The 15,573-nt window shown below is 43.6% G+C and overlaps 1 protein-coding gene across 1 annotated transcript in view; it reads right to left on the bottom strand.

Annotated features, from left to right (window-relative positions):
- Nucleotides 1-15,573, bottom strand: part of LOC106611152 (tetratricopeptide repeat protein 7B) — a 101,663-nt gene that overhangs the window by 58,618 nt on the left and 27,472 nt on the right. Inside the window, 13 exon segments of the mRNA XM_045723572.1 lie at nt 1,740-1,779; nt 1,781-1,804; nt 2,618-2,675; nt 3,437-3,554; nt 3,697-3,801; nt 5,343-5,426; nt 9,131-9,168; nt 9,171-9,204; nt 9,849-9,912; nt 10,420-10,478; nt 10,481-10,563; nt 10,566-10,596; nt 10,708-10,786. Coding sequence (XP_045579528.1) covers nt 1,740-1,779; nt 1,781-1,804; nt 2,618-2,675; nt 3,437-3,554; nt 3,697-3,801; nt 5,343-5,426; nt 9,131-9,168; nt 9,171-9,204; nt 9,849-9,912; nt 10,420-10,478; nt 10,481-10,563; nt 10,566-10,596; nt 10,708-10,786 — 817 coding nt within the window.

Consider the following 15,573-nt stretch of genomic DNA (forward strand, 5'->3'; position numbering starts at 1 on the left):
TAGCATGATAAATATTCACTTACCTTTGATGATCTTCATCAGAATGCACTCCCAGGAATCCCAGTTCCACAATAAATGTTTGTTTTGTTCGATAAAGTCCATCATTTATGTCCAAATACCTCCTTTTTGTTCGCACGTTTAGTCCACTACTCCAAATGCAGGAAGCGTGCACAAAATGTCACGACGAAAAGTCAAAAAAAGTTATATTTACGTTCGCAGGAACATGTCAAACGATGTATAGCATCAATCTTTAGGATGTTTTTATCATAAATCTTCAGTAATATTCCAACCGGACAATTCCAATGTCTTCAGAAATGAAAAGGAACACAGCTAACTCTCACGGGAGTGTGCGCCACTGAACTCATGTCATTCTCTCAGTCATCTGACTCCAGGACCTCTTATTCTCTCCCCATTCACAGTAGAAGCATGAAACAACGTTCTAAAGACTGTTGACATCTAGTGGAAGCCTTAGGAAGTGCAAAATGACCCCACAGACACTGTATACTGGATAGGGAATCACTTGAAAAACTACAAACCTCAGATTTCCACACTTCCTGCTTGAATTTTTCTCAGGCTTTTGCCTGCCATATGAGTTCTGTTATACTCACAGACATCATTCAAACAGTTTTAGAATCTTCAGAGTGTTTTCTATCCAAATACTAATAATATGCATATCCTACCTTCTGGGCCCGAGTAGCAGGCAGTTTAATTTGGGCACGTTATTCATCTGAATTTCCGAATACTGCCCCGTCACCAAAAAGTTAAGAGTGTGCTCCTAATCTCAGCTCGTTACCTGTATAAAAGACACCTGGGAGCCAGAAATCTTTCTGATTGAGAGGGGGTCAAATATATATTTCCATCATTAAAATGCAAATCAATATTATTTTTGACATGCGTTTTTCTGGATTTTTTGGTTGTTATTCTGTCTCTCACTGTTCAAATAAACCTACCATTAAAATTATAGATTGATAATTTCTTTGTCAGTGGGCAAACGTACAAAATCAGCAGGGGATCAAATACTTTTTTCCCTCACTGTAGGCCTATAACAGTTAGAATCAGCTTGATCTCCCCCTTTAAATAAAGGACGAACTGTGGCTGCCTTCCAAGCAATGGGAACCTCCCCAGAGAGGAGAGACAGGTTAAAAAGGTCAGAGATAGGCTTGGCGATGATAGGGGCAGCAACCTTAAAGAAGAAATGGTCGAAACCATCTGAACCAGATGTTTTTTGGGGGTCAAGTTTAAGGATCACCTTTAGCACCTCGGACTCAGTGACCGCCTGCAGGGAGAAACTTTGAAGCGGGACAGGGGGAAAAAGGGAGAAGCATCGGGGATAGTCGCATTAGAAGGGGTGGGACATGAGGAAATGTTGGACGAGCAAGGAGGCATGGCTGAGTCAAATAGGAATCCTGACTTAATCAAGTGGTGATTAAAGAGCTCAGACATGTGCTCCTTGTCAGTAACAACCACATCATCAATATTAAGGGACATGTGCAGCTATGAGGAGGAGAGTTTATTCTCCAGGTCTTTAACCATTTTCCAGAACTTCTTGGGGTTAGACCCACAGAGAGCACTGACCACACACACACACACACACACACACACACACACACACACACACACACAACCTCTATCTACAGAGAGTATCAGTGCTGCTTGACCAGCTTTCACACACAGATTAGTCCCATCATGACTCTCTGAGCCACTGTGTGTGTGTGTGTGTGTGTGTTTCTAGACCTTACCTATCGTGACACAGCCAGCTGCAGGGCCAGGTAGAAGGCGGTCTGTGGGGGACAAGCTCTGGGCCCTGAAACAGAGAGATGAGGAGAAATGAGTGAGGAAAAGTGTACTTCAAATATAATTTTTTACTTGCATGACTTCTACCGAGAATGCTGCTTGCTTGTAGTATCATATCATAAAGCAGGGAAATGAATGAACTCAGTGGGATTTTTTTGAACCACTATCCTACAGAGTATCAGGTCCTATTACATTGGGACCACCAGGGGACTAACCTTGAGTGAGGTATCCATCCATCCCCTACTGAACAAGCCTTGCCCAGCCCTGTCCTGCTCATAACCATAACCATCATAAGAGGGAGCTTGGCTTACATGGTTCTTCCCAAGCACTCTCTGTGTCAGAGGCTTAAATGGCCTCTTTTACACAGCTGCATAGTTAATGTGTCAAGAGAGTGGTGTGAGAGTGAGGATGATTCTGCCTCCATTAGGAGAGCCAGGGACAGGCACAGAGAATGGGACAGGGAGGGGAGACACAGGGAGGGGGGAGGGGGACAGGGGACAAGGAGAGTGGTGTGACACTGAGGATGACTCTGCCTCCATTAGGTAAACCAGGGACAGGTGGGCCCCAGGAACCCACAGAGACGGGGAGACACAGAGACAGGGAAGACACAGAGACAGGACAGAAACAGGGACACAGGGACAGGGAGACACAGAGACGGGGGAGACAGAGACAGGGGAGACAGGGGGGAGATGGAGACAGAGACAGGTGGAGACACAGAGACAGGTGGAGACACAGAGACAGGGGAGAGACAGAGGAGACACAGAGACAGGGATAGGGGAGACAGTGACATCTAAATCGCCAAATTCTTACAAAACTGACTCACCTCTGGAACGCACCCAGGGCCTTCTTCTGATACTCCTCCTGGAACCCCCATAGGGGAGCTGTAGGGTTAGAGGGAGAGAGAGAGAGACAGGAGGGGGATTGAGCAGTGTGGGAGACGGAGAGGAGATAGAGATGAAGGATAAAATGAGAATAGAAAGAGTGGCTAGATGAAGGGAAAGAAAGTAGTAAAAAGAAGAGGAGAGAAGAGAGAAGGAAGCATATGCAAGAGCCACGGGTAAATTGAGAAAGCATTTAAGAGAGAGTGAAATAGAGTGAACAACAGATGGGAGCAGAGAAAGGAGATTGAGAGAAAGGGAGAGAATGAGAAACCAGAGGAGAGTGATTATGTTCAGGAAGAAGGGAGGGAAGGAAGCTCACATTATGGTGCATTATGTCATAAATATTCAGCTTGTCTACACCATATGTTCCAGTGGAGATAAGCTGAATGTGGTAGTGAGAGGAGAGCAATGTACAGTGGGACTGTCATACATCAGAGTTAGGCATTTGCTGTTAGTGTGTCTGAGGGTGAATGATAACTGTGGGGAGAGAGAGGGTAGAATCTAGAGCCAGAAGGTTTCCTAGTCATGTCACAAAAAATCCTTGAAAATCCTTCCTCTCCTTACCGCACTCTGATTTAAAAGAACTGAGCAGGTGAAGGCTATCCTACTGAGATTCCACCATTGTTTTTACCTGTCCAATCAGGGCAAATGAAAGGGAGGAGACGAGAAGAGGACATGTTTTTAAGCAATTGAGACAGAGCACTGGCCCTAGGTGCAAAGCTGTACGAGGTCTGTGGCTGAAAGTGGGAGCTATCCTTCACTGTCTGTGGCCTTGAGGCTGTACACCAGGCCGATGGCTAGGTAACCTTTAGCTCGGAACTCTGAGGCCTTCTCCCCCATGTCCACCACCATCTTAGCAAAACACTCTCCTTCCTCCAGCTAGACAGTGAGCAAGAGAAAGAAAGAGAAAGATTAGTAGAATATTATAATGTACAGAAAACGAATCATAAAGGACAAATAATATAGTGATTTATATCAGAGATCTCTGAGGGACAATGGCAGGGCTTGTTGCCGTTCTCACCCAATGGAGTGCTCCAATGCACAGCTTGATAGCTAGTAAGGGGATGGTGGGGTCATCCGGCTTCAGACGGATACACTCCTTCAATACTTTCACCACCCTGGCCGACTGCGCACACACACACACTAGGTGAAGCACAAAGTAACGCTGTAGTGTACATTGATAAAATAAGCATGATGTCACAGTAGTGATCAGTGATGCGCGAGCTGACTCATAACCCGCAGTCACCGCGGTTATATCCGTGGGGGCGGGTTTAGGGTCATGAAATATTGTGTGGATGAATGGCGGGTGGGTGGCTGGCTTAATAAAGAGAAAACAACAACTTAAAAAATCCATAAATCTATAATTCTTGTGCAGTTTATATCTATAAGCCACATCGAGGTTTTTCTTTCATTATTTTAGGCTTTCTGGCATTAGTGCATAAGTCTAAGCTTTAGCACCTAACTGTACGCACGCCAAGTAACCTACATGCCAATCACCAACTGCTTTTGGGAATGGGCAGAAGAAGTTAACGTCGATCCATGGAAGCAAAAAGGATCATGTCAGAGTTGAATTCAATAAGAGAAAAGCTGCGAAATGGAGAGTTGAAAATAAAGAAAAGGGAGGACCAGAAAAGTAATGTTTGGGAAAGATTTGGTGAAGTGGTAAAAAGAGTATGATGGCAGTGCCAGCTATTATGTGTGATGATTGTAAGGTGCTATTCAAATTCGACAGTCACAAGACAGGGACTTTAAATAGGCCTATGGCACTGCAAGGAAACTGTAGCCTACTGTTCAGACGGGTTAAATGGAAACTGACTGTAGATCTATAACCTCTCACATAGCCTTAATATGAACTCCTGCAGAATTAAGCATTTCTTGCAGTAAAATGCAAAATGTTTACTCGGGAACAGGAGTTGAGAAACATGATTTATTTATTTCAACATCTTGAGAGTATACGAATGCACAGTTGGATACCATCTGTAGAGGTGCTATTTTTATCAGCATCAGAAAAGCTGATAGTATTTCCAAATAAAATATGCCTCCAAGCCAAACTGAAATCTTATCAGAAACATGTTGGGTAGTTTTTACAGCTTTCGATTTCCTTACAACCAGTCAAATTGATGACATTTGGAAATTTTGCACAGAAAATCTTTACCGTTTTTTGATTGTTGAGTTATGGCATTTTCTCCCCGGTCCCTAAACGTCTTTGCTCCGCAAAAGAAGCAGAGATGACAGAGAAAACTTTACTGATGTCAGCTAGATTTATGCATTGATTCAATTGATCTATTACATTATTCTGGTGAGCCAGGGTTTATTTAGTCTTCTAGGGCAACATATAATGACAGAAGTGAAGCTGCATGTATCTAATTATATACAAGTTGACTAACAACTAAAATTTCAAATTATAAGCAGAAACATGCTGTATCTAAATCAGGCCCAAAAGAATCCTGCACCCCCTGTCAAAATATAGTTCAGCTGTCTCTGACTGTAGCCTACAGTGCATTTTCTATATTAGCGGGTTAGGATTGACTGAGGGCCTCAGATTAAAAATTGTATCACATATAGTGGGAAGGTCGCAGATGGGTTATTAGCAATTGCGGGCGGGTACGGGTGAACAAACAGCTGGCCCGCGCACCACTAGTAGTGATGTCACGGTGTCAGACTTACCTTCCCAGCAGCCATCAGTGACAGGGCTAGCTGGTACCAGAGATGGAACGCCTCAAAGGCAAACTTCATGGCCCTCTCTAGACACTGCAGACGCAAGACAAAGGTCAGATTCACTTGACATCACATTTACATGTACATTTAAATAGGGGTTTGGTAAAATAAATTGATGAATTTCAGGGTTTCTAAGTCAAAACCATGAAAGGCTTTAAACAACTCTTTATTTAAATTACAATGGGAGAGCTGAGAGTTCTTAGTTGTGAGCAGAGCAGACAGCAGAGCAAGACACCAGAATGTGCTAAGAAGAAGAAATGCAATCCTTCCTTCCTTAACACATTGAAAACTCCATCACCTCGAGGAACAAGGCCAAGTGACAGACGGGGAGCCATATTTAGATCAACCCTCAGGAGCCAGCAGATCCAAATCAGTGGCTCACAGCTCCAGCCGAGAACCAATTACAACGCTCTGCCACTTCCTGCCAACACCTCCCAAGTGAAGTCCTTTCGTCGAATAGGTTGGTCCATAAACAAATAGCTGCAAAAATCCATTGCTCTCATGAACATGCTTCTCTATTCACACTGGGGAGATAACAGATAGTGTGTGTATGTCTGCAGGAGGCTGTGGCTGCAGGAGGCGGTGGCTGAAAGAGGCTGTGGCTGCAGGAGCTGTGGAAGGTTGTGGCAGCAGGAGGCTGTGGCTGCAATAGGTTGTGGCTGGAGTAGGTTGTGGCTGCAGAAGGTGGTGGCTGCAGTAGGTTGTGGCTGCAGAAGGCGGTGGCTGCAGAAGGCGGTGGCTGCAGTAGGTTGTGGCTGCAGTAGGTTGCAGTAGGTACCAAAACATTTCTACAGCATTGAAGTTTCCCAAGAACACAGTGGCCTCCATCATTCCTAAATTGAAGAAGTTTGGAACCACCCAGACTTCCTAGAGCTGGCCGTCCGGCAAAAGTGAGCAATCGGGGGAGAAGGGCCTTGGTCAGGGAGGTGACCAAGAACACTTTGGTCATTCTAACAGGGCTCCAGAGTTCCTCTGTGGAGATGGGAGAAACTTGCAGAAGGACAACCATCTCTGCAGAACTCCACAAATCAGGCCTTTATGGTAGAGTGGCCAGACGGATGCCACTCCTCATTAAAGGCACATGACAGCACGCTTGGAATTTGCCAATAGGGACCTAAAGGACTCTCAGACCATAACAAACAAGATTCCCTGGTCTGACAAAACCAACATGGTCTGACAAAACCAACATGGTGGCAGCATCATGCTGTGGGGATGTTTTTCAGCAGCAGGGACTGGGAGACTAGTCAGGATCAAGGGAAAGATAAATGGAGCAAAGTACAGAGAGCTCCTTGATGAAAATCTGCTCCAGAGTGCTAAGGACCTCAGACTGGGAGCAAGGTTCACCTTCAAACAGGACAATGACCCTAAGCACACAGCCAAGACAAAGCAGGAGTGGCTTTGGGATAAGTCTCAATGTCCTCGAGTGGCCCAGCCAGAGCCCGGATTTGAACCCGATCAAGCATCTCTGGAGAGACTTGAAAATAGCTGTGCCGCGACACCTGACAGAACTTGAGAGGATCTCCAAAGAAGAATGTGAGAAACTCCCAAAATACAGGTGTGCCAAGCTTGTAGCATCATAACCAAGAAGACTCGAGGTTGTAATCGCTGCCAAAGGTGCTTCATCAAAGTACTGAGTAAAGGGTCTGAATACTTAAGTAAATGTCATATCAGTTTTTTATTTTTAATACATTTGCTAAAATTTCTAAAAACCTGTTTTCGCTTTGTAGTTATGGGGTTATGGGGTGTAGATTGAAGAATAAAAAAAACAATTTAATATATTTTAGAACAAGGCTGTAACGTAACAAAATGTGAAAAAAGTCAAGGGGTCTGAATACTTTCCGAATGCACTTTATATGTTACAAATTTCCTGCCGGTGACTTATCAGCACCACACTACCATTCCACTACTTCTCCAACTTTTCATCCCATGTACATCCCCATGTTCATCTTCCTCAGTGTGTTTAAATAAAGTTACTGTGTGTGTTAACTCTTGGACTGCTTTATTCCTGTCTAACTGGGGGCAGTGTCAGTGAGTCACAAACCAGTAAAATACGTAGAGCCGGATCACTCTCTTTCAATATAAACGTATACAGACAAAAGACAACAGATAGACGCACACAAACATCAAGGACATCCCACCTGCCCAGACCCACATGTTCCCACAGCATCTATTTCCAGTGCTTGAAAGACTCTATGCCATATGGCCTCAAATTGCGATATTCTGCTTTTCTCTGTCGCCCACACCTTTTCAAGATTTAAATAATAATGCATTTGATTCTTCCACTGTCTTAACGATGGAGGATCATTTGACTTCGAGAAAATATGGTCCAACCCATTGAGTATCTCACACCTATGTCTTGAAATATACAGATAGACAGATAAAAATAACATTTCGATTGTAACATTTCTGACAGCCAACTTTCTAACTCTGGCCATAACTTTTGGACTATATAGCACTCCAAGAAGGCATGAATTACAGAATCATTGCTTATTTTAGACTTTTTATTTAACTAGGCAACAAATTCTTATTTACAATGACAGCCTACACTGGCCAAACCCTAACCCGGACGATGCTGGGCCAATTGTGCGCCGCCCTATGGGACTCCCAATCACGACCGGTTGTGATACAGCCTGGAATCGAACCAGGGTCTGTAATGACGCCTCTAGCACTGAGATGCAGTGCCTTAGGCCACTGCGCCACTCGGGACATGACTCTGCCGTTGTGCTGTAGAATGTGTGAATTTAGACTCGTGTAATAAATTCTATACATTAGTTTATACTGGATTAAGCATACACTTTTGTTAACTGTAATTTCATTGGTTATGTTCCAACACTCTCTCCATATCGTGCCAATATCAGTTAAGTCTTGGTTCCAATAGTTTAGATATTGTCAGTTGGATAGGCTCTCTGCAAGGTTTTATATATCTTACCCATCATATAAATATCATCTTTTGACTCAAATAGGATTCACTCTGATGTCCAACATATTTCAGATGGAAATTTCATGATATAAAACTTTTAAGTGAGACAGACAACACAAGGCCAAATATTGAATATTCAAGATCATAGTTTACAGAACCTTGGCACACAAGACTCCCCTAGGCTGCTTGTTGTATTCACAAGCCAAACCATTGTCTCTTTCTGCTATCAAAACCAGAATCAACACAATTCTCTAATTTTTTAAGTGTTTTGGACTAGTGTTTCTGATGACTGCACTAACAGTGTCTTGGAGTCTCTGTAGTGACTGAGACGTTGTGCTTTATCTCTTGTTCAGTGTGAGTGAGTGAGTGAGTGAGTGAGTGAGTGAGTGAGAGAGAGAGAGAGAGAGAGAGAGAGAGAGAGAGAGAGAGAGAGAGAGAGAGAGAGAGAGAGAGAGAGAGAGAGAGGCGCTGGGGGATGGAGGGATGAACTTAAGATCTCCAGATCAATGAGATCAGATCCATTCAGCCAGCCATCGACCGGACTGCAGGAAGGCTCCCGGCTACTGGCTCCAGAGACAGAAAGTGGCAGCTTCGGTTACCGGGGCAACTATAGGCCATGATTGGTCTCCGTGGGTCTTTTCGGGTGTTCCCACGGTTACTGATTGGGCGGTTAGGTGTGTGTAGGTGTAGGATAAGGGTCGTGTGTGTGTGTGTGTGTGTGTGTGTGTGTGTGTGTGTGTGTGTGTGTGTGTGTGTGTGTGTGTGTGTGTGTGTGTGTGTGTGTGTGTGTATACATCCAGTATGTGTATGTCCTCACCTCAGAGAGCATCTCATACTGTCCCCGTCGCCCCAGGGCTCTGGGATCCTGCTCAACACCACATCTCTGTTGGCCTGCAGGGAGAACACACGCACACTCATCATCATCATACCACGTACATACACGGAAAAGAGTAGAAAGAGGAGCTTGCGTTCGTTCGTTCGTTCGTTCGTTCGTTCGTTCGTTCGTTCGTTCGTTCGTTCGTTCGTTCGTTAGTTAGTTAGTTAGTTAGTTAGTTAGTTAGTTAGTTAGTTAGTTAGTTAGTTAGTTAGTTAGTTCGTTAGTTCGTTCGTTCGTTCGTTCGTTCAGTGGGAGAGTGTTAACAGAGTAGCTGTGGGAACATTGCAGTGTGTGGTGAGTGGAAGAATCGAAAGAGGAGTGTTGTGTTTGATGGATGACTGGAGGCCCTGCTTTTAAAAACACCCATTAGAAGGAAAACAAACAGAATGGAAATCTAACACCCTTTAAACTAATGGATCAACTGAAAAAAATTGTTACTGGAAGTTCAGAGTCAGAGCTACCAAACAATGCCTTTAATGCCTTGCTTTGGGAGTGTGATGGGGAAACTGTACTGGATGAAACTGTTGATGTGGCTGAGAGAAAAAAATGAACTTGTCAACATTAGAACCAGGGGAGTTCAGTTGCTGTTATTGTTGAAAAGGTGCACGACCTGAAAGATAAATCTACCTGCCCGGGAAGAATAGAGGGATATTCTTACCATAGATTCACTAATCAGCAACAGGAGCAGAGCCTCCTCTGTGTTCTCCTGTGGACAAAACAGACTGAGGAGAAGGAGAGGAAGAGAGGGAGGGGGGCAATGAGAGGGAAAGAGAAAGCGAGAGAGGGAAAGATAGTGGGGGAGAGAGAAAGGGAGCGGAAGAGAGGGAAGGGGAAATGAGAGGGAAAGAGGGAAAGAGAGAGCGAGAGAGGGAAAGATAGTGGGGGTAGAGAGAAAGAGAGAGCGAGAGAAAGATAGTGAGGAGAGAGAGAGGAAGAGAGAGAGAGAGAAAAGGGGGTAAGAGGGAAAGAGAGGGAAATATAGAGACACAGAGAGAGATAGTTATCAAACGAGTGAAGAGACAGAGCCTGCAAACCGCCACAGTCAGCTCGATGAACAAGCCAGCGTAGCGGAGTCCCATTGGGGTTCTCATGTGTAGGTAAGCTGCCTAGGAGTGTCAGATTGTGCCAATGTAGATACACACACATCTCAGGTCTGTACACAGGCAGATACTAGTATTGAGAGAGAGAGAGAGAGAGAGAGAGAGAGAGAGAGAGAGCTTGGTCCGTACTTGTCTCCGGAGTAGACGCGTGGCCTGCGGCTGAGGGCGTAGTCCTTGGTGTAGGGGCTCCCTGGCGTAGCATGGGGTCGTCCAGGTGGGACTGGCTAGGAGGGTCCTCCAGAGAAGACCAGTAGCTCTGCTCACACATCCCCTCAGCAGGATCTCTGCCAGCTGTCTGGCTATGTTCTACAAAGAAAAACACACTGTGTTACAGCGCAGGTGTGCACGTGCGGGCAAGCACACACTCACACACACAGGAAGGCGCACACACACATAAACACACACACTAGAACCCACCATTCGTAGGTTCTGTGTGGTCCTGGTCTCTACAGCTCGGAGGATCTCCCGGAAGCGGCCCACTCCCTGGGTCAGGTTACTGTGGCAACAACAAATATTAATATGTCATCATCTGTCTCTAAAGTATGGGGGAAAGCACTGGACATCTGAGGACACAGATTATATATAGTGGAGGATAGTGGAAACATATTATATATAGTGGAGGATAGTGGAAAAATATTACATATAGTGGAGGATAGTGGAAAGCACAACCACCACCTGTGGACGTCGGGCCCTCATACCACCCTTATGGAGTCTGTTTCTGACCGTTTGAGTAGACACATGCACATTTGTGGCCTGCTGGAGGTCATTTTGCAGGGCTCTGGCAGTGCCCCTCCTTGCACAAAGGCGGAGGTAGCGGTCCTGCTGCTGGGTTGTTGCCCTCCTACGGCCTCCTCCACGTCTCCTGATGTACTGGCCTGTCTCCTGGTAGCGCCTCCATGCTCTGGACACTACGCTGACAGACACAGCAAACCTTCTTGCCACAACTCGCATTGATGTGCCATCCTGGATGAGCTGCACTACCTGAGCCACTTGTGTGGGTTGTAGACACCGTCTCATGCTACCACTAGAGTGAAAGCACCGCCAGCATTCAAAAGTGACCAAAACATCAGCCAGGAAGCATAGGAACTGAGAAGTGGTCTGTGGTCTCCACCTGCAGAACCACTCCTTTATTGGGGGTGTCTTGCTTATTGCCTATAATTTCCACCTGTTGTCTATTCCATTTGCACAACAGCATGTGAAATTTATTGTCAATCAGTGTTGCTTCCTAAGTGGACAGTTTGATTTCACAGAAGTGTGATTGACTTGGAGTTACATTGTGTTGTTTAAGTGTTCCCTTTATTTTTTTTAGCAGTATATATAGTGATGGATAGTGGAAACATATTATATACAGTGGAGGATAGTGGAAACATATGATATATAGTGGAGGATAGTGGATACATATTATATATAGTGGTGGATAGTGGAAACATTATATACAGTGGAGGATAGTGGATCCATATTATATACAGTGGAGGATAGTGGATACATATTATATATAGTGGAGGATAGTGGATACATATTATATATAGTGGTGGATAGTGGAAACATATTATATACAGTGGAGGATAGTGGATCCATATTATATACAGTGGAGGATAGTGGATACATATTATATACAGTGGAGGATAGTGGATCCATATTATATACAGTGGTGGATAGTGGATACATATTCTATATTGTGGAGGATAGTGGATACATATTAGATATAGTGGAGGATAGTTGATACATATTATATAGTGGTGGATAGTGGATACATATTATATATAGTGGTGGATAGTGGATACATATTATATATAGTGGAGGATAGTGGATACATATATATTGTGGAGGATAGTGGATACATATTATATATAGTGGAGGATAGTGGATACATATTATATAGTGGTGGATAGTGGAAACATATATAGTGGTGGATAGTGGAAACATATTATATATAGTGGATACATATTATATATAGTGAATACATATTATATATAGTGGTGGATAGTGGATACATATTATATATAGTGGAGGATAGTGGATACATATTATATATAGTGATGGATAGTGGAAACATATATAGTGGTGGATAGTGGAAACATATTATATATAGTGGATACATATTATATATAGTGGAGGATAGTGGATACATATTATATACAGTGGAGGATAGTGGATACATATATATAGTGGAGGATAGTGGATACATATTAGATATAGTGGAGGATAGTTGATACATATTATATAGTGGTGGATAGTGGATACATATTATATATAGTGGATACATATTATATATAGTGGTGGATAGTGGATACATATTATATATAGTGGAGGATAGTGGATACATATTATATATTGTGGAGGATAGTGGATACATATTATATATAGTGGAGGATAGTGGATACATATTATATAGTGGTGGATAGTGGAAACATATATAGTGGTGGATAGTGGAAACATATTATATATAGTGGATACATATTATATATAGTGAATACATATTATATATAGTGGTGGATAGTGGATACATATTATATATAGTGGAGGATAGTGGATACATATTATATATAGTGATGGATAGTGGAAACATATATAGTGGTGGATAGTGGAAACATATTATATATAGTGGATACATATTATATATAGTGGAGGATAGTGGATACATATTATATACAGTGGAGGATAGTGGATACATATATATATAGTGGAGGATAGTGGATACATATTATATATAGTGGGGGATAGTGGATACATATTATATATAATGGAGGATAGTGGATACATATTATACAGTGGTGGATAGTGGATACATATTCTATATAGTGGAGGATAGTGGATACATATTATAAACACAGCAAAAGAAACGTCACTTTTTGAGGACCATGTCTTTCAAAGATAATTCGTAAAATTCCAAATAACTTCACTGATCTTAATTGTAAAGGGTTTAAACATTGTTTCCCATGCTTGTTCAATGAACCATAAACAATTAATATACATGCACCTGTGGAACGGTCGTTAAGACACTAACAGCTTACAGACGGTAGGTAATTAAGGTCACAGTTATGAAAACTTAGGACACTAAAGAGGCCTTTCTACTGACTCTGAAAAACACCAAAAGAAAGATGCCCAGGGTCCCTTCTCATGTGCGTGAATGTGCCTTAGGCATGCTGCAATTAGGCAATAAATTGCAATGTCCATACTGTGAGACGCCTAATACCCTGACTACACCGCTCGCGTCGCGTGCCCGAGTGTTGCAAAATAAATTTAGGAATCTGTTATTCAATTACTGCACCCACACTGCTCACGCGTGTCAACGAGCGTCTGCGTTGCCAAGGGATAAAATAGAAGTCATTCCTATTTGTGACGCAGATCGCGCTGCAAGTCCTGTTTCTCCCATCTCCTCATTGGTTTATAGAAGCAGGTACCCACGTGCCATCTCCTCATTGGTTATACCCACGTGGGTGATTGAAAGACGAACTGTTGCCGGTTGTCGTGGTAATACTATGAAAGTTTAGATGCCAATCACCATATAAGTTAAATGATGAAAAAGCCTGGAAGGAGGAGAGATGACTAGAAACAATTCGGTTGACCGTTTTATGTGTAGATTAATTGTCGGAGTAGAGGACCTTGTGCATTTCAGGTAAAATAACAACCTAATGTTTATATCCCAGGACACATTAGCTAGCAACAGGAAGCTAGCTAAATAGGACAAATGAGCTAGCAAGTGCAAGCTAAATTGCCATAAATGTGTAATGCTTTTCGACCTGTCCCCAAATTAACGTCATTGGTTCAGAGTTTGTTTTGATATTTTAACCTGCGTTTCGTGATGGCGTTTTGTGTAGGGGGACAAAATAAATGTATGCACGATGGCGCACGTGCGCAGCCGGTTTGGGTTCCGTGTTAGACAGCGCTACAGGGAGACAGGACGGACAGCTGATCGTCCTCGCAGTAGCTTATAGCTTGTAAGTGCAAGCAGTAACCATAGCTTGCACTTGCTAGCTAATTTGTCCTATTTAGCAAGCCTGCTGTTGCTAGCAAATTTGTCCTGTGATATAAACATCGAGTTGTTATTATACCTGAAATGCAGAAGGTCCTCTACTCCGCCAATTAATCCACGCATAAAATGGTCAACCGAATCGTTTCTAGTCATCTCTCCTCCTTCCATGCCTTTTCTTCTCTGAACTTTATATTGCGATTGGCAATTTTCATAAATTTGGTGCATTACCGCTACCGACCTTGTTCGTCTTTCAGTCACCCACGTGGGTATAACCAATGAGGAGATGGCACGTAGGTACCTGCTTCTATAAACCAATGAGGAGATGGGAGAGGCAGGACTTGCAGCACAATCTGTGTCACAAATGGAATTGACTTCTATTTTAGCCCTTGGCAACGCAGACGCTCATTGGCCCACGCGAGCAGTGTGGGTGCAATAATTGAATAATATAGATTTCAAAATGTATTTTGCAGGAAAAAGGGGGAGGCTTGCAAGCCGAAGAACACCATCCCACCTGTGAAGCACGGGGGTGGCAGCATCAAGTTATGGGGCTGCTTTGCTGCAGGAGGGACTGGTGCACTTCACAAAATAGATGGCATCATGGGGCAGAAAAATTATGTGGATATATTGAAGCAATATCTCATGACATCAGTCAGGAAGTTAAAGCTTTGTTCTGTATACTTCTGGCCCCTCTTTGGACACTGTGTTAACTAACCTCCAGATGAGCTTCAGTGCCATACAACTCTCCTTCCGTGGCCTCCAACTGCTCTTAAACGCAAGTAAAACTAAATGCATGCTATTCAATCGATCACTGCCGCACCTGCTCGCCTGTCCAGCATCACTACTCTGGACGGCTCTGACTTAGAATACGTGGACAACTACAGATACCTAGGTGTCTGGTTAGACTGTAAACTCTCCTTCCAGACTCACATTAAGCATCTCCAATCCAAAATTAAATCTAGAATCGGCTTCCTATATCGCAACAAAGCATCCTTCACTCATGCTGCCAAACATACCCTCGTAAAACTGACCATCCTACCGATCCTCGACTTCGGTGATGTCATCTATAAAATAGCCTCCAACACTCTATTCAACAAACTGGATGCAGTCTATCACAGTGCCATTCGTTTTGTCACCAAAGCCCCATACACTACCCACCATTGCGACCTGTACGCTCTCGTTGTTTGGCCCTCGCTTCATACTCGTCGCCAAACCCACTGGCTACAGGTTATCTACAAGTCTCTGCTAGGTAAAGCCCCGCCTTATCGCAGCTCACTGGTCACCATAGCAGCACCCACCCGTAGCACGCG

The sequence above is a fragment of the Salmo salar genome, chromosome ssa09 (assembly GCF_905237065.1).
Source record: "Salmo salar chromosome ssa09, Ssal_v3.1, whole genome shotgun sequence".
In the NCBI taxonomy this organism is placed as follows: Eukaryota; Metazoa; Chordata; class Actinopteri; order Salmoniformes; family Salmonidae; genus Salmo; species Salmo salar.